We start from the raw sequence: 20,351 nt of genomic DNA, 5'->3' as shown, positions 1-20,351 counted from the left end.
CATTTGAACGTCAAAATTGGGAGTTGAATAGATTACGTGTTTGCACTTTTCAGCATTTGGCAATGTTTGTGCCTATTTTTCATGAAAAGGGAAAAAAACAACTTGGTTTTCCACTTTTTGGCCTTGTTCATAAACTCCATGAACACTGCAAAAACTGACTTTTCACCTAGTTTTTTTTTCAACTTTGTCCTACAAGTAATTGGAAAAAAAGACACTAATTAGTCAGAACATCGGTATATTTTTTTTATACAAATGGCAGTGTATTGTTTCATAATTACAAATGTAAGATATGGTACAACAACCAGTGATACAACTTGTACAAGAATTAGCAATGACTGCAGTGGTTGAACAAGATGACTGTACAGGTATAAAAGGGGGTGGGGGGGAAATCACAAAGTCCTAATCCTGGTTGGAATACAGGTAAAGTGTTCCTTGAAATATCTTCCCACTGGCACATCTTGTTAGAATGACAAAACCCAAGTGGTTCTCCGGGCTTTTATAGACTAGACCCAATATACATGGAGGAATTGAGTATTTCACCCACAAGTGTCACTGCTGAGGCTGATCCCAGTTTGGAAGGGCTAAATCCAATTCAGAGATGGAATGCATTCCATGTGTTCAAACATCTCTGAGGGTCACCTTGTCATTTTTAACTGTCCCCACACACCAGAAATATGTTGGCACTAAAAAGTCATCATTTTACATATACAAGGAACCTGATGTATTACAAACCAATACATGCTTGCGCAATAAAACATAGTAATTTAAAACAGGCATTACAATGCACTTAGTGCGGACATTCAAAACCTTTGAGCAGTTTAAAGTTGCTGTATGTGAGGGGTTTTTCTCTCAAAATGGACGGAAAGATGCATGAAGTTGAAAAAGGTCCATCATAAATGTATTCCTTGCAAATGGCACAAACTATGAAGCTAGTATGTGTTCACTTAATTTATTTTAGATAATATACATGATTCAATTTCATTTTGGTATCATTGGCAACAACAACAAAATAAACATCCTAGTGCAATGAATGTTAGGTGAAGGAGTATTACTGACCATTGCAGGTGACTACGTTGCAGTCAATTTCCCTATTAGAGCAATTGAGGCTTACAGCTTAGTTTCAAATCTACACAGCGTTTGAGGCCAGAAGAACTAAAAAGGCCAAAATCTACAAAAGGCAAAAAAGTCAGCTTCAGAGCATGCTTGAGAGCAACAAGAAAATGAAAGAAAATGACCTAAGTCATGGAACAAATACATGGCACATTGAATCATCAAAACGGAATGTGCATGACAGAAATTTGTGTGTGGGTGTGTGTTGGCGTCAAGAGAATACCAAACTAGAATGGGTAATATAAGCACACACATTCACATATAGTTATTTAGAGGTCTGTGCATATGAAATAAAGTTCCTCAATGACACAACAGACGGAACCTAAACGGACGAGCCCTATAATTTAGATCAAATTTGATGTTATGCTTTGAACGGAGTACAAGCTGCATTTTTTTTAATATGACGTTATGCACACAGAAAGGTCACGTGTATAAACGTTGTATTCACAGCATTAAAAGTGGATGGTCGGAAATTACACCGACCACCCCAGAAGGACATCTCTAAATTTCCAAAGAAATTTGAGAGCAACCACACAAATGAAAATCAAGCCCTAATTAGAATGAACTCAAAAAACCCTACAGTCAATTATATTTGAAGTGGAAGGGTTTCAAATTCTGCATTTCTGCCTTTATCCACATATAAGAACACACCTCAGTCAATTCTAGGCAATAACATTCTACTGTATGCCTTAAATGGAGGAGTAAACATTGTGCACTATCACAACAAAGTTCTTTTGAACTAGTATAAACACAGCTTAAATCACTGAATATAGCTGCACATTCTCTACTAGTAGGATATGTGGTCAACTATTTTTTTTGTTACTGCATAAAAGCTCTGTAGCTTCTGCGCAGACTAATAACTACTGACAGAATGATGGTAATTCTTTTCGTTCAACAGAGGTGCTTTACCAAGAACTAATTGTCAGGTGGAGGTTACAATTGTCATACTATGCCATCAAAAAAATTGGACCACAGAATATTGTTTTGGGAGAAACATTTCAAAACAAACATAAATAGGAGAAATGGAGAAAATCTGTGAGAATTATTACATTGGTTCCTAAAAATGATGCATTAGACGGGAAAGAAGGTCAGAAATTTGAAATGTCTACAGTAGTCTTTTCAGATGTATGACCTTCTTTCTTCTTCTAAGACACTGAATTCACAAGTTTTGGATTGGAAAGGGCCTGCTTGACACAAATTAGCATTAAAAAAATGGAACACATGTTAGCCAAATGCAAAAATGTACTGTCAAGGCCTACGCCTGCAGAAATTGTTAGATCCATAGCTAACCATTAATCAAGAGGTAGGGGCAGGGGTGGTCTTCAGTTTTTACTCCCACTAAACCAGCACAGACAATTCAACCAAGGAGGTTTCTGCGGAAACAAGAAGTACTGCAATTCACTGCTTGCATTTGAAGGACACCATATTGGTGAAAAGATGTCATTTTTAATGGGTTGGAATGAAAACTTGCACCCACTGCGGCCCTTTGTGGGAATAGTTTGCCCACCCTTGATTTAGGGGATGGATTGTAACATACTGTCAATCTGTTAGGGGGCAAAAAAAGCAATTATTAACAGATAATTTTCTCTATAGTTCAAAGAATTCAGTCAGATCTACCTGAGCCACAGGGATTAATTAACGAGGAAATGGGTTGGATTTGGGATAGACTGCATGTGATGTGAAATCATTCACCAAATCAATACTAAATATAAATCACATGTAAAAGAATAGATAAATGCCCTAGGCTACATTGAAAAAGAGTAAAGACAAATGGCACTGTGCTTCTTGGGGGGAAAAAACTGTCCATAAAAACGTTATCCATACTCATTCCCAAAGACAATAAATTGAAAATGTAATGTATGCATTCAAGTGGTACTTTTATGGCTTTTTATACAATACAACCTTTCGTGAAAATATACATCTAGACATAAATTCAAGTACAAAGGTACAAAATCTTTAAACTCATACTTTTTTTTTCTTTAATTATAATACACTTTTGATACAGCTCATAAATACAGGTCAACATTCACTGAGTTCCTAAGATTTGCACTCGGCTGGAGTTTATGGTGAAGATCAGCGGCGAGGGGCGGGGTTTGAGGAACGAAGAGAGTGGTTTAAAGTCGTGAGGGCTCTTCAAACTCATCATCGCTGTAACTGCTCTTAAAACACACCTGAGGAAGAGGCGTATGTGATGTAATAGATCACATAAACATGAATGACTTTAACCTACCTGCGGTAAACAAAGGAAGCAATCGCAAGCATGTTCAGAAGGACGTCAGAAATAGGTATAAGAGAGCCAAGCTGCCAAAACAGGGGAGTTCAGCAAAAGGAAGTGAATAGGAAAATATACCTTTCAAGGTCCCAATCCATCAAATGCATCCCTCATAACAGGCCAAAATGGGGTTTTGCAAAATGAGGAAAAGTATAAAAAAAGCCTCTAAAGCGGATACTGCCAAACAGAGTTTAAAAGCAAAACCAAAGCCATGGTGAAGAAAAAGCCTGGGAATAATCAGATTAGAAACCTAGGCTTGAAAATAATCACAAGGTATGAGAAAGGTTTAGCAATTGATTGAATGTTGATGGGAAAGGAAAGATAGGAAGTACCTTAGCCCCCACCCCCTCGAAGAGTTGCTGGAGCACTAGCACTTGCCTCTCTTCTGAACAGGCGGTAGAAAAAGCCTCTCTTTGGTGGAGGGTTAGGCCGGTTCACGTCTAGGTCTGAACATAAAGTCCCATCAGTCTCGTAGATATTGATTTCTTTGAAGCACTCCATTTCGATCATCTGTATAACAATAGAGGACATGGTTTCAATAAAGCACAATGACTGTAAGCACACATTTCACAAGGTTTTACACGGTTTCGCCTAATGCCAGAAGTACTAGCCTACATCTATCCTCTAGATCACATGTGTCAAAGTGGCGGCCCGGGGGCCAAATCTGGCCCGCCGCATCATTTTGTGTGGCCTGGGAAAGTAAATCATGAGTGCCAACTTTTTGTTTTAGGATCAAAATAAAATGAAGAGTATAGATGTATATTAAAAAATTCCTGATTTTCCCCCTTTTAAATCAATAATTGTAATTTTTAATCATTATTTTCTGTGTTTTTAGTTCAAAAACCATTTTGTAAAATCTAAAAATATATTAAAAAAGCTAAAATAAACATTGTTTTAGATCTATAGAAAACTGAATCTTCAGGGCTTTTAATCCAGTTCTTTTAAACCATTTATTTAAAAAAAATCTAAATATTGTATCTAAAATGGTCCGCCCCACGTGAAATCAAGTTGACGTTAAAGCGGCCCGCGAACCAACCCGAGTCTTACACCCCTGCTCTAGATGATATTATATGAATGACCTTTCAAACGGAAATTTTTTTTCATTGGCTGGCGCGTCTGTATCTTGGCTGCCTGGCTTGCAGTCTTATGCGGAGGATTCTTTTGGTCCAATCAGTTGTAATCTTGTTGGCATGTCTATGCATTATCCCTTGGGCCATGAGAATTCCAAATACTGGCTAGTTCCCCAGAAATCTGTACATCTGCGAACGGTGATTTTTTTGCTGCTTTCAATGCCTCCGCCGATATCAAAACAGTGTGCGGAATACAGAGCAAAGTGCAGAACACTAAATTCTACGTGTGGTTTTTATCATGGCCACTAGATATTATGGTACAATAGCCCTGCTTGTTGGGGATTTCTTTTGTTATAATCCTATATTTTTTCCCCTTGAATGCAATGTTATGTACATTGTTTTTAAGTAGAGCGAATCTACCCAAGAGTAAATAACACAATGTTTATTATTTTATAACCAATGCGCCTTATAACCAGTCATTTTCAGGTTTTTTTTTCCAGGCAGCAGAATTAATTCCAGGGCACAGATTCGATGTTTTTGTCAGTTACTTCTTGGGGGCTAACTTGCATATCAAACAGGCAAAAAATGGCTGATTCTTTTTCAAGCTATATTTACATATAAATTAGCCACCTGACTGCAAACCAATCCACCTAAGGTTAACCAATACTTCCCTGATCGTGCATTTTTTTAATGGACATTTTAAAGTGTTAAAATGTCATTCGGCTCTCTGGCAGTACGTATCTAGAATAGTGGACACAATATCATTGCTGATCAGCATGAATGTCAAATTTGACCCCTTTGACGTAAGGTAGGCGTGTAAAGTGCTGCGGAAACAATGACATCATCCCAGTATTCAGACCCTGTAGTTACCTCATTTTGCCACGGGATGGAGACGCTTCCTGTGACGAACTTGTGGTAGAAGTCATCATCGGTGGGGTCAAGGTTTACACCTTTGACAGTAGAGAACTGCTCGATGTCGAGGACATCTTTGCAGTACACAGCACGTGGCTAACAGAAATGCAAAATTACCATGTAATGAAATACAAGGATAAGGAGTTTTAGTTACAGCGGTTACTATTAAAAGGGGGCCCTAATCATTGACAAATACAAGACAAAAACTTGTAGCTGTTAAATGAAGTACATTAGTAACAGGATGAATGTGGATTCATTGATTTAGGTGGGGAAATGATACTACATTGAGTTGGTGTTTTCGTGTCTGTGCATAAAAGTTGTACTTACATCAGGACTGAAAGGAGGTTCAAGCATGTTTGCCTCCAATCGTTTAAAGTTGATGTTCCTGAAGATAGAATGCTGCTTGACCTCTATGGCGCCACTCCCCACACAACCAAGACGACTCTTGGGATCTTTAGCCAGCAGCTATAAGCACAGAAAAAAATATGAAGAGAAATGACTTAAGATTTAAATGATGTTCCAATCATGTAGAAATAACTTTGTACAAAAAAGCTGAGAAGAACCCAGCACAAACATTTCCCTCTGTAGGTGTCAAACTCATTTTTGTTGTCAGCCACATAGTAGATATGGTTCCCATTGGATGGCTACCATGACTGGGAACCCATAAAAAATGAGTAATTGTCATATATTATTAGTATTATACACATAATTGTAATTATACTTGGTCTTGAATTTCCCGTGAAAATCCTAAAGTAACTGTGGTTAGAGAACAAAAACATGAAATCGATGCACCTCATTTGATTTTCTGGCCTTCCATATTAGTATCGGCCCACTTTTGGCCCCTGTGCCTCGAGTAGCACACCTGTGATATATATGTAAGGTAAAATGGTTTGCATTTTACACTCCTGACATCATGTATCTGTCTGTACTGTACATAACTAAATAAGAGCATCAATACTCCATTGAAATTCATACAGAGTAGTTAGGGATTAATGGAACACAATAATGTCTAGAATTAGAACACAGTGCTGTTTCTTTGAGAGCTTGTGGACCCTCTACACCACCTACAGCACAGAAGGCTTTGTGAAGTGGATGAGTGCTGTTTAGTGGTGTGCTGGGTTTTTCACCACACCTCTCCAGTTCACCTTTGCTTCAGTTGTCAGCGCACCACGCTCCTCCAGTTTTCCTGTGACTTTGTGTTCTGAACAACTTACATCACTTGAATATTTTAGACTGTTCATAGCCATGACGAGGTTTATTATTTCCAGTTCAGCTTGAATTTCCCATATAAATGCAAATGGAATAAGATTCTGCCTTTTGCTTCCAACAATATCTGAAATAATACAGTAAATGCAAGAGCAAGGAATCACGCAAAAGCTCATCTCTAGCATTAATGCTTTCCCGTCAGTCTCTGAGCATTCTATGCCCCCCAAAAATTCCAAAAACCTTTCTTCTTGCTCTCCCTACTCATCCTCCCCCTGGGGAGTCTTCTAATCTGTTGAACCTCAGGCCAGAATGTTCCACAGCATGACACAAATAAACGTCTCATGCTCTGAAACAGATAAACACAGTGTCCCTGTCTCAGTCTACACATTGAGTAGGTTTGCGTTGAGCACTTATTTCCTAGGTATAATAAAGTTACATGGGTATGAAAGCTGGAAAATAAATAGTAAATAAAAAATCTCAACTCAGTTCAGCCCATCACAATGTGTTTCTTAGGAGTAAATCTTAAATGAGGTCAACAATATGATGTGTGCAGGGTGAAATTGCACAAAAGGGTCAGAAGGAGTGAATTCAGCATGGTAGACAAAGGGCGACAATGAAAGCTATCTGGCAGTTCAGTTTGTGGTGTCTTTTTTGTGTGGCTGTTTATTAAAAGAACACATGCTTTGCTGGAGTTAGATTTAAGGCCTTTCCATACTAGCAAAAAGCGAGGAACAGCACAACAATGACGAATACATTCATTTTGTAAGTGGTGAGGTGGCAGTACCCGCGCATTGCCAGGCGTTGTGGGAGGTGTGGCAAGATTCAAATTGGAGGAAAAAAAGACAATCAACAAATAAAAACATTTTCTATTCCATAATGGCAAATTGTGGAAAACTGTGCTTTAAACGTTTTGACCTTTTTGTCACACACCTGTTCAAAAGAGGTGAACCACGGCCATCTTAGCTTGAGGAGAATTTATGGAGGCTCCTTTAATACCCAATCATGGCATATCACACTGTCCTTAGCATGATCCTCCGATCAACATCAACCACTTTCTCGTCCTCCCTCATTACATCTATGAATCTTCTCCTAATTTGACCCAGGTCATTGCACCCTAAACATCTCTCTACCGATATAGTCCCCATCTCTGCTCTGGACATGAACTTGCAACCCATTCCACCTCACCTGTCGGCAGATATCCTTTGCTTCTTCAGAGAACTTTTCTGAGTACTCCTCCTGATCCTCACGCACTCGTCTGTCCACCTCCTCCCGCTTGACACGTTCCTTGCGTTTGCGAAAGGGCGACTGGCCTTGGATCATCTCGAAAATAAGACAACCCAGACCCCACCAGTCTGGACTGAAGGTGTAACTCTCATTCTGGATGACCTCAGGCGCTGAGGACGTAGGGATAGAGAAACATCGGAAATAGTCATTTGAAAGGGGTACGGTTTTGATTATTAAAAGAGCACAAAAATATTTGGAGGGAAAAAAAAGTCTACTTCATATACCCACCCATGTATCCAACAGTGCCTACTCTCCCTCGTATCGTCTCTCCTTCAGGAATTTGCACGGCAAGACCCAAGTCTGAAATGCGTATGTGCCCTAAAAAAGATGTAGTTATGGTTAAAGAAAGATTGCAATAGCACTGCACTAAGCGACAGCAAAATATCTGAAGATGCCGTTGAAGCTTCTGAAATATTCATTGACTAATCTCTCTTACAAAGAAGTATATAACAAATCTGAGGTGTAAAATAAACATGTACATACCACGATCATCCAAAAGGATGTTTTCAGGTTTTAAATCCCTGGAAAAAGAACAAAAATTGTTAAAGAACTTTTCATTTAGTCGTTGATAATCTAAATATAGTATACTGTATAATCTTTACAATATGGGCCATATTGTCAAAAGAATACTTGTCTTTATGTCACATTTTAGGTTAACCAATTGCATCACGCAGAAGCCATGGGTCTGGCATGCAGTGTTCATTCATTTCTCATAACTAGCACAAATGCAAAATGTCAACATATTTTATGGTTTATAACAAAACAAATAAATAACAAGATCGTTATTGTGAAGGGTACAATGCCAAGTGTATTGTTGGTAGCTAATCACCATGAAAGGGAGTATACAGGGAGTTCTTGAGTTACAACAGTGTCCCGTTTCTACGCTGGCAACGTAACCCGAATTTCAGCACATCGGATTTCACAGTTAAGGTCGAAATTTACAACAAAGCACGTACAGTAAAAAAAAGTCAAATAAAATTCAATGACAAATAAGATGCTCTATTTACCGATGTGGCTAACAGGTGGATAGAGTTAGGGTATTCAGTAATTTATTTGCAACCCCAAGCACGTAGCGTGACTACTGTAGGCCATAGCTGACGCCAACAAAAGCAACTCGCCATCTCCTCCCCCCTCTCTCTTTCACGACAGTCATATACATGGTGTTTTTACCATCAGCCCAGAAATCACAGCACTGAACATATTACGTGACCGGACGTTTGGTCGAAAGAAGTTTGGTCGACCGGACGTTTGGTCGACCGGACGTTTGGTCGACCGGACGTTTGGTAGAACGGACGTTTCGTAGAACAGACGTTTGGTAGAACGGACGTTTGGTCGCCGGGTTCGCTCGCTGTCAAATTATGACAGAGAGTTTACTGTTGATATTTTGATATTAGATATTTAGATATTAAACTCACTCTCTCTCTCTCATGATTATAATTTTGAGAGCTGGTTTCAACAGTAACAACCCGGCGACCAAACGTCCGGTCGACCAAACGCCCAGGGACCAAACGTCTTTTGACGAAACGTCCAAGTACCAACATATTGACATTGCAACATGAAGCATATTTGCAACTCGGTTCATTACAGTACTCGGTTACATGAAACGGATGTGGTTTGACTTCGACTGTTGGCAACGTACGTTCTGTGTGACCACAAAACTGAAATTGGCGACAAATGAGGCGTTTTCGGACAATGGTTTGACTTTGGTCTGAAGGCATCATCTTTTTCCAATGTATGCCAGTATTTCTCTCTTTTCTTTATTTTTCTGATTTTAAGCTTAGTTACCATGGTAGTTGCTGTTCTTTCTTGTTTTCTTAAAGCTAGAATACCACACTTTTCAAACACTATGCACTAGCGAATCAGAAACTATAATGCAGGGCAGACTAAATGGACGTCGTAGATCGCTAACATCGGAACTCGAGAACTCCCTGTATATGATTGACTCCCTCGTCCATCTTCTCTAACCTGTAGACTATTCTCTCCCGGTGCAGGTCCTCAAGGCCACAGCAGATCTCAGCAGCGTAAAAGATGGCTCTCTGCTCGTCAAAGCCAGAGTTGCCCATGTTGTAGATGTGGAATTTTAAGTCACCACCATTCATTATTGTCAACACCAGGCACAGAGCATCCTTGGTCTCATAGGCATATGCTAAACTAACCTAAAAAGGGAGCACATTAAGAGGAAGCAAGGAGGGAGAGCAATGAGTCAAGAAGAAAGGAATTGCATATGAGGCAAATGGAGGAGGAAAAGATAGAAGACAAGAGGTAAGAGAACAAGGGGCAGAATGGTTACATACCATTCACACACCAAATGCAGCACGATATATCATTTAAAAGTTGGTATATATGTATACCGTTTTTGTAGCCAGAAGAATAATTAGCGCATTTAAAAAGCCACAATTAAATCAACCCGATGCATGACACGAAATAAATTACATTTATCAAATATTTCAAAGCAGTTGCAATCCCAATGGTGCCAAAGCGATTCTTCCACATTGAATTTACAACCAAATGCCTTTCCAACCTTGGCTTTCCCAAACTGTCCCCAGTGAGCAGAAAGACTTAAAATGAACAGTTAAGATTCGAGGAATTAGAGTCCAATCCTTGATTGAGTCATGATCTGATTACGAGGTTGTCTCAATACATTTGTCAATTAAGTTTAAATGTCAAGACCGAGATCAAGTTCCTTGCTTTCATATGATAATCTTTCCTTCTTGAGCGCTATTTTCCCCCTCATCATTCCCACCAAGCTTCCCTTCTCTTCCCTGAGGGTCAATGACATGCAGGGTATTGTGCACTGTGTGTGTGTGTGTGCACTGTGTGCGGAACAGTGCTGCACAAGCAGGATGTTACTGCTATGAAGAGGAATCCCATCTGCTTTAGACTACGTAGTGAGTAACTGTCCGCAAGAGGGTGTGGGAAAATTCCTGTGTGATGTCATGTGCATCCCCGAAACACAAAGCATTAGGGGGAAAGCAAGATCAACAAGACACTACCAGTCTTCAGTGACTGATCCTTTTGTTTATCTTGGCAGCAGGATACGGATTGTGTCGTTTAAGATGCCATATTATACACTCCAATTAATGTTTTCAAACTTTCTGAAAAGCCTTGCTCTACATGAATTCAGCCACTGCCACTAGAGTTGTTACATGTCCCACGATCCTGACAAGGATAAGCGGTCTTGAAAATGAATGAATGCATTATATCTCAAATTTCTTTGAACCTAGATGGCAGGCATTGAATGACGATATTTCAGTGCCACTGATGGCGACAGATATCCAATCCATTCAATTTTGGCCGGGCAATGAATGATTGCTGTGAGCCATTCTCAGTTGAAACTGGTTTGACTTCCTATCATCAATGGCAGCCAAGGAGTTAAACTGTCGCACTCAGCCTGCCATACATGACATTAGCCTGTCTTGTCCTCATTTTCAGACATGAATCATCATCTATAGCCCCAAATGAGTTCGATACAAATGAATTGTCCTAATGGCGATAGACGTCTGGGAAACATTATTCAGCCCACACCGTTGGAATAGACTGCATATTCATCTAGAGCAGTGTCATTGAATGAGTTAACATCTCATTTAAAGCCAGCTTTTTACCATGATAGTCGTTTGAACGAATATTTGATAGAAAGAAGAAATGTTTTTCCAATTGTACTCTCTTTGGAGTATTGAAATTGTAACTAAAACAGTGAAGTGAGTGGTTGTCTTTGGTTAGGTGCTGGTGGGCCAAAGCTAATATTGTTATGTAATGTACACAGTTGCGTACAATAACATGACAAAATTAAGGTAAGGTAACAATATCTATTGACCAATACAAAGTCCGATCAAAAGGATAAAGAAAAGCAGAGCACAATGAGGGGTTCTAAAGAACACTTGACTCTTCTCCTTGCTTTTGCTGTTTGGTCAGTGTTGCTAGGCAACAGAGCAGCTCTTGAAGATAGAGAGGTACGTGGCGAGTCATCAGTTCTGCCTGCAGCACAGAGAATATACACACACATACACAAACACACCCCCACCCTTACACATGCACGCAAACATATGTGCCGCACACATCTACGCACACATGCAGAGAACCGTGTCAATCCCAGGTGACACAAGGTTGAATGTAAGGTCCGGTAACAAGCCCACTCCATTTTGTGTGTGTGCGTATACCATGACTCACTCAACCAAAAAAAACTCAACAGAGCTCACCCATCATCATAATACAACAACTCAAACACCTATTAGCATCAAATCAAGAATACAGAGAGGCTCTGCAGTAGACATCAGTGTGAGGGTGTATAAAGAAATAGCCACACTGGCTTCCGTGGACGTACATTTTCTGGACACAAAAGCAAAATTGTTCAATCCCATTTAAAGGCCTTGCTGTGTTCCAACAGAACGATCGACACGTTTTGTGTAACAATCATGTCTGTGGAATAATCAGTTTAAAAGAAAAATAGCCATGTAAAAAGCTATGTTTCTTTTACTGCCTGTGTAACTGAGATGATGACTTAGAAATTGAAAGAGCAACAAAATCCTGGTATTACAAATACAAATATTGGACATATTCTAGAGCAATTGAAAAGGTTTAAAAGTGATGCATGCTTATCAACTACACAGACGAGGAGGGGGGAAAAGCACAGATTTCACAAATAGAATGGACATTTAAGTCTGCATAAAAAAATGAGATTGTAGAATTATCATGACCCTACATTTTGCTCAACTTATTTGAGGAACATCGAAGCATTTACCGACATACTATGCCATGAAGTTTCCAGATGTTCCCTTATGTTAACACCAGCTCCACATTCCTGACACTCATTGCCTTGGCTTAGCACACAAGAAATGCGAAGCTTGGTGATTCTCAAACTTGCTACTTAAGTGGCAGCCAAAAATCACTTGCTATGGACTATGGCTTAGTTTATAGAAGTCCCCCATTGAAAATCACCTAAGGGTAACGGCCCCATTAAAAGTTTTAGGAATGGTCATACAGTGGCAGGGTGATGATTTTTTTTAGAAAGGGGTAGAAGTTCTGACGCATCTACTCAAAGAAAGGGCACTGGATGACTTTTTTCTCATCACAGATTCAATTCAGATTTCATATGACAGGTCTGCAGTTCCTTGAGTTTTAAATTGCATTGCATTTCATGAAATTGTGTTAATTTTTGAATGTGCAGCTTTGCACAGTTAATATCACTAGCAAAGTCATCCCCACCAAGGAGCAAGACATCACAAAAAAATGGAACAATTCACAAGCATTCCTATATGATTAGTGCAGAGTGCTTCAAATGAAATAAAAGTTGACATGTTTGCAAAATGCTCAGTATACATTCCTGAATCTTAATCTAAATTACCTGGAGCTGCTAAAAATTCAGCAATGTGATTTACTTTCAATTGTGTTTGTCCCATTACCACTTGACCAAAAAATGAGGACTTCAAAAATACCACATCTGTCTTTAATATATATACATATATAGTACAATTTGCAAACATGCCTTTTGTTCCATTTGCAGCCACACATGAGGGTCACACAAACACAGCAATCAATTTGTTTGAAAGGTTGAATAAGAAAAAGGTAGTACTTACTACAAAACTACTGTTAACTTTTTCTAAAATTCGTTTTTCGTTTAGTGCCATTGCTTCACCTTTTCTTTTCTTCACTCGCTTCTTTTCCAGCTTTTTACAGGCGTACATCTTACCGGTGGCGCGCACTTGGCAGGCACAAACCTGGAAAAATAATTACCAAAGACACATGAACAAACACAATTTGCTGTCAAAGAGTAACTCATGGAAGTTAACGTCACACTGCTGAATTTTCCGCCATTCAATAGAGAAAAAACAAACGGTGTCGCGTTAACTCTAAAGGCTACTTTTAATATCAATTACATAAGTATCTCTGCATCAATATAATAAATACATGCGTCTTTAACTTGACAACACTCACCTCGCCAAATCCACCTTTTCCTAGTACTCTGTAATGTCTGAAGGTATTTTTGGTTACTGGTTGCCTGGAATTGATACACAAAAAAGATAGACAGATAAGGTAAAATACAATAAGATAAAATGAGTCAACTCAAAAAATATGAAGCTGGAAAAAATGCCTTTAGGTATAGTATTCAGTTTTTTTGCAGGAATTTAAAGCATTTTATTATTTGCAGTATTCTGTTTGCTGTGGAAAAAACCCTAAATAAGTAATGCTTAATCGAGTTATTTGTGATGTAATGTTATTTTCCTTTGCGTGATGCATCCTGCATCCTTGTCAGGGTCATTGAACAGTGTTTTAATGAACAAAGAACTTTAATTGGGATGTTTTAGTATACTGCGAATGAAAGTGTTGGCTGACTAAAAGTTAGCGCCACCATTTGTTTGTTACTAATAAATAAAAGTTGGGGGTTTTATGAGTGTTTTCAAATTAGTGTGTTCTTTAATACCATTGTGAGAATCAATAGTACATGGGCAGATGCATAGTGACGACTACGCAGTATTATTATATGATAGTGTTTCTCAGGATTTAGATTGCATTCATGAGGGAGTTGCAATACTGGTAAAAGTATACAAACGTCCCATACTCGAGATTAGTCTGGACAAGATATGAGTGTTGTTGTTTGCAGTATCACAGTCATGGTATGTACAAGTCCAGATGCTGCAGAAACAACCAAGCAATTCCGCATTAACAATGAACAGTGGATGCTAAACATGAAGAGTTCTCACCTTTCCAACCATTTCCACTGCAGGAAGCGAGAAAAGTACATGGACTCATGGTAGGAGGAAAATGGTGCGCCACTTAGATAATCACGAACTATTCTGGGGAAACATGAAAATGTTATGATTAATTTAGTTATTTAATTTAAAAAAAAGATTACTAGGCATTTAGGCTAAGAAATAAATAGATAGGTTATTGATATCTGACAACAACAAAGTCATTTTGTTCTCCAACCCAGAGGTTGTGGGTTCAAATCCCTGGCATGGCGACTGGTGGCATTGCATTGAGTAAGATGTAAGGTGTCAGCACTCAGTAAAAGTTGATTTGACCCTGGTTTGTGGCATGTGTGGGGTTTTTCAAAGCTTTTGCTACATAGTGATTAAAATAGCAACCAGGTCAAGTTAACCCTAAAGTCTCGCCATCCAAAAGTGTTGTGATTGCATGGCGGCACGTGTACAGACATATCATCTATTATTTATTTTGGAAAAAATGAGATGTCAATGAAATAACTGAATATGCACTTCTGACCAAGTTAGACCAAGTTAATTTGAACTATGGTTCCTGTTGTAATAGAATTTAAAACACTTAAATATGCTAGTTGACCTTCTCCGCAGAAGATGAGAACAATTGACTAAAATTGGCTCTAGACAAAATAAGGGTAATATTTAAATAAGTGTCAGATGCTTGAAAGAAAAAGAAAACGTTATCAATTGTAAACATCACATAAAATCGGCTTCTATTTTTTTAGAGAGGTCTTATCCTATTCCAACAATCAAATAGTGTGTCTTCTGTAGTGACAGCCTTGCAACTGATGTTACATGGGGATCTGTTCTGTGATTCCAAGTGAATACAATACAGTGTTCATTTATCTTTCTACAATAAAGTTCGGTCATCCAAGACAAGTTATCAGGTCAATAAATGTGACTTTGTCTTAGAGGTCAAAATTGTCCACAGACGCCGAGGGAGCGAGGAGCAAAGGCTGGGTCAGTGCCAGACCCCGACAGACTCCACTGGGAGCAGAAATAAACACAGCTACAATATGGCTATTGTTTGAGGAAGGCCAAGCCAGCGAAAAAGAAAAGAGGAAAGAAAACAGCACTCATACGGGTGATATGGGGCAACCATACCCGTTTGAACTTGGTATGACATAACAAAGTTCCTCAGCAATGCAGGAAAACCCGTTAGTAAACCAATACGTTCTGCTTGGTATGCTGTGAAAACGTTTCTCCCTGCTTTCTCTTGGGCTTTCCTTCAAGGAAAAAATAATAATCCAAGAAGGAATTACATCTTCAAGTCAAAATGCCACAAGTGAGTATAAATAGCAATGACAGTAGAAAGAAGGAATGATTGTGCACTAGAACAGTTTTGTTAACACTGACAAGTACATGTTTTTTCCATGTTTCTACACTCTGCTGTTTAGACACGCTTTCATTGAATCCAGTCGATATAAAGTTCTCTTGCTTTGATAATTTCCTGATTAAGATCATTAAGCATCAAGCGCTGTGTTGATATGTATGTATGTGTATGTATATGTATGTGTATATATGTATGTATATATATATATATATATGTATATGTATATGTATATATATATATATATATATATATATGTGTATATGTGTATATATGTATATATATGTATATGTGTATATATGTAGTATATGTATACGTGTATATATGTAGTATATGTATGTGTATATATCTATATGTATGTGTGTATATATGTATATACGTATGTGTGTATATGTGTATATATGTATGTGTATGTGTATATATATGTATATGTGTATATATGTGTGTATATATATGTATGTGTATATATATATATATATGTGTGTATATATGTGTGTATATATATGTATATATGTATATATATATATATATATATATATATATATATATATATATATATGTGTGTGTGTATATATATGTACGTATGTGTATATATATACATACATATATACATATTCACATCTATCTATCTCTCTCCAAGGCAACCCATGTGATGAGAAGCAAATTCAGTCTTATAATCCCTGGTTTGTTTGGGCCTTCTGGCTTGCTGTGCCGGCAGCTGAAACACCTGCAAGTGTGCGTGCTTGTATGCATGTATGTGAACACTGAGGCTGTAGTTGTTTTCATGCCAGCCATCCGGATGAGCTCTTTGCTTAACCAACTTTTTCCCCCCTTTTCAATCACTTTTCGTCTGCGAGTCTGTGTGGATGTATGTGTGTAAAACTGGGCACCAGGTGCCAGCTGCCTCATCGTCACTAGTGACAGGATGCACACAGCACAGTTTGCAAACACCGGCGCGCAGTGAAGGAGAACGCTTCTGCTGGTGCCAATAAGCTGTGACGGCCCATACTCATCACAAAGAAGCCTCTGACAAACATTCCTTTCATTACATGCGTAGATCCATTCGGAGAGGAAATTTAGTCACAACCATAAACATAGAAAGGGGGGGAAAAAAGTCATCCAGCGACACACTGTAAATGTGCAGAAGATGAGACTTACTTGGTGCAGTCATTGAAGAGCTCCTTACAATGACTTTGTTCAAGTCTTTCCCTGCACCCGGCAACCACATCTTGGGGTACACCAGGCAAATGGGCTGCCGACTTGAGGGGACAACAGAAAGACAATGTGCTGTGACAGTGGACGAAACACAGACGCCAGGTATACGTATATGCCTGTCACGTGTAACATGATTGTGTCGAGTACGAGCGTGTGTTACCCCGTTATTGAAGTAAGTGTCTAAAACATTCAATCCGCAGTCCCTTCGCTTCTCATCAGGAGCTAGCTGATACATGGCCTGTGAGAAGAACACAATAATAACCACACACGTAGCAAGAATGTATTTACACCAGGGCTTGGGAATGTGTGGCTTGTGAAATTAGGTGCTGAATCAACCTGTGTATTTACATTTTGCAGTATTTTTCTGAAGCTGTTTAAGGATTGTAACAAAAAGCAATACAAGTAGGGTTTTAAAAAGGATTCAGCATCCCCAAAAAATGCAATGCTTCATGTCGGGGTTGAAGAGAATATGTTTCGCAGAGTGGCAAACGTGACTCATGAGCATGAGGGTGTGGGATTGATTCCACTGTCTCACAGTCTCAAAATGTCCTCCACCGGAGTGGAAAAGAAGCCACCACTACCAGCGCAACACCAAGCCTGACATTTGCCCACAGCAGCGTGGGGGGATTCAGTATGAGCATGAGCGAACAGCAGTTTTCCCCCATTCCCCTTAAATGAGGCGAAATGAAACAACAAAGCATGGAAGCAGCGCGTTGTGTCAATCTAAAGAAGGTATAACTGGATCAAATCTTATTGTTGTGCAATCTACCATTAGTACCTTAGGGATCGACATTTTGAGCACCAATGTCTTAAAGTTATTCCCAAAATTGTTTCTTTTGGATCTAACCCCTGATGACGTCTACTACAATCAGGAAGAAAAGCATCTTCAGCACATACGATTAATGGCAGACAGAAAATTGCTGGCTATTAAAAAGGATGAATTCACAGCCTTCCGCAGTGGAAACTTATGAAATGAATGAAATGCTTTAGCTGCCAGGCTACATATCAGAAATACATGTTTCTAGGAATGATGGAGACCTATAGCATGGTTGTATTGTTGGAAGGGCAACTCATAAAATGCTTTAGTCATAAGAATATAAAGCCATGTATTGATATATTTGCCTTTCACTGACTTCTCTATGTCAGATTTGTTGCAACATATGTATACATTTTGTACATTTTTTATGATGTTGTCATGGATTTTTTTTGTATTAGTATGTCGTGCATTCAGCTAAATTTAGCTAAACGACCACAAAATCCACATCATGCATGTGATATGAAGTCCTTTTTCATGGGCCTGTGTTTGCCTGCTGCTAGGCCGTGACGCAGGTTTGACATCATGGATGAGTGAGCCTGGCTGTCACTAATCACCTCCTTCGTTGATCCCACCGGCCCCAACCAACACCAAAATTCTTGCCAAAATGAGAACAGGAGAAAACAGGACCCCCTCTTCCCATACTAATAATCCAGGATGAGGGTCCCACATGTTGAAGAAGACAGAGGTAGACACAAATGATTGTATGTTAAACAGAAAGTTAGGTTCTCTTACCACAGCGTCCATGAATTCGATGCAGCGCTTGAGCTCTGGCCTAGTGTCACAGTACTGACGAAATAGAAGCCGACCAATAGGCTGCTTCTCACAAAGACTGGTATATTCCCGTTCTGAGAGAAAGACCAGGGAAAATTAATGACCTGTGTGTTTTTGTAACGTGACCTTACAGACAAAAAGAAAAGAAAAGTCATTCTCATATTGGGGTTAAGTCAGTTTGAAACTATTTGATGATATAACTTTTGTTTGTTGTCTTAGGGTTAGCTCTTCCTCTTTTTGTACGGTGTAGAGGCCTAAAAATAAATATTTGCTGCCTCACATCTGCTTGTAACTAATCCAGAAATCATCCAGGCCAACCCGATGTTGCAGTTTCTTTCGCATGGCTTTGGTGTGGGTGGCGTGGGGTCGATACCCACTCAGTGGCAGTACGATTGTGAGTTTGAATGGTTGTCTTTTTCTACGATTGACTGGCGACCAATCTAAGGTGTAGTCCAATTTTCACCCTAAATCAGCTGGGATAGGCTCCAGCACCCCACAACCCTGAGAGGGATGAGCATTGTTAAAAATGAATGAATAAACCAGATTTCAATTGAAACTAATAACTAACTAAAATATTACCTACAAAATAACAGTTACTACAGAAGAGATTTCTTTCTGTATTTTGAGATTTCTTAATAGGGGAACAAATGCAAATTACTTTTCCCCCCCAGGAATAGGTTTTATGAAATGCACCTAAAATTAGCCAGAGGCAATTTAATAATTCCTTAATGAACCATTAATGGATGATTAATAATCAACGATTCAAGGTTGATCGACCCAGTTGCTATTGTGCAGGTTGCTCCAAAGCATAATAGAGTGTGCTATGTAACTTCTGGAGTGATCTGAATTGGCGACCTGAAATAACTTCATTGAGGGTGAAGAAATAAAAAGGCGCAAGCGGGTCACAAATGGCTAGGTGACACAACGCCATATAATGCAATCTAGGATTCTTAGAAGTGACCCACTTGTCAAGGCTAAGGCCAAATGCTTGACATTATCAAGACACAACAAAGACAATGCTATCAGTGTCTATACTGTATGTTTCCATCCCTCTGACGACAAGAGCAACGGTCTGTGTGCATATTTGTGTGTGTGTCTGATGGGAGCGCATGTGTGTGTATCCCTACACAGTTGGTGTGTTTAAGTACGCAAAAGGGATTATTTTGATCCAACGCTGTGTGTGATAGGGAAATTATGCAATAGCGTCTATGTAACAGTGACGTATGTAACCTCTAACAGCTGCTGACACACACAGCATATTTTTTCTTCCTACTGGAAGAGGCATATATAGTCAAGTATGTGCTCTTTTTTAATATTTGTTTTATTTTATAAACTCGCAAGATCAATATATTTTATCTCTGGTAGTATGTGGCATGACCCAATCTACATTTTTCTCTGATTTTCTTTGGAATTTGTTTTCTTCAGTACTGAGCGCTAGAGTGGTTTTCTTTTCTGATGTAAAGGCTATTTTTTCAGTTGCCAATTTCTATGCAGGATGTTCCTGTTGGTCTGAAGTAGAAAACTGAAGGATGTAGAGAAACCTAGATTGTGGAAGGAGAAGGCAGATAGAAACCAGTGAGAGTGCGAAAGTGGGGGAAGGGAGTGTCTTTCAAGCTGCAACAGCAGAAAAAGCTGTCATGTACTTAGTGTG

At 39.0% G+C, this 20,351-nt stretch overlaps 1 protein-coding gene across 5 annotated transcripts in view; it reads right to left on the bottom strand.

The window, feature by feature from the left end:
- Positions 1-229: 229 nt before the first annotated feature.
- The window catches only part of grk4 (G protein-coupled receptor kinase 4), a 30,068-nt gene continuing 9,946 nt past the window's right edge, over positions 230-20,351 (bottom strand). The window contains exons 3-17 of one of the 5 annotated variants that reach the window (XR_013300868.1): positions 18,662-18,774; positions 17,273-17,350; positions 17,056-17,156; positions 14,553-14,645; positions 13,786-13,849; positions 13,428-13,568; positions 9,820-10,010; positions 8,338-8,375; positions 8,083-8,172; positions 7,756-7,964; positions 5,692-5,829; positions 5,323-5,460; positions 3,715-3,892; positions 3,341-3,411; positions 230-3,281 (exon numbers count right to left, since the gene is read on the bottom strand). Coding sequence is in view for 3 of the 5 variants with exons in the window: in XM_077604496.1 (XP_077460622.1) it covers positions 3,225-3,281; positions 3,761-3,892; positions 5,323-5,460; positions 5,692-5,829; positions 7,756-7,964; positions 8,083-8,172; positions 8,338-8,375; positions 9,820-10,010; positions 13,428-13,568; positions 13,786-13,849; positions 14,553-14,645; positions 17,056-17,156; positions 17,273-17,350; positions 18,662-18,774 (1,583 nt within the window). In the remaining 2 variants the exon portion in view is untranslated. Of the gene's footprint in view, positions 3,893-5,322; positions 5,461-5,691; positions 5,830-7,755; positions 7,965-8,082; positions 8,173-8,337; positions 8,376-9,819; positions 10,011-13,427; positions 13,569-13,785; positions 13,850-14,552; positions 14,646-17,055; positions 17,157-17,272; positions 17,351-18,661; positions 18,775-20,351 lie in introns of all 5 variants that reach the window. The other 4 variants (XR_013300867.1, XM_077604497.1, XM_077604498.1 and 1 more) reach the window with 4 other exon arrangements.

Source organism: Stigmatopora argus, chromosome 7 (assembly GCF_051989625.1).
Source record: "Stigmatopora argus isolate UIUO_Sarg chromosome 7, RoL_Sarg_1.0, whole genome shotgun sequence".
Classification (NCBI taxonomy): Eukaryota; Metazoa; Chordata; class Actinopteri; order Syngnathiformes; family Syngnathidae; genus Stigmatopora; species Stigmatopora argus.
This window is presented reverse-complemented; position numbering and strand designations above follow the sequence as displayed.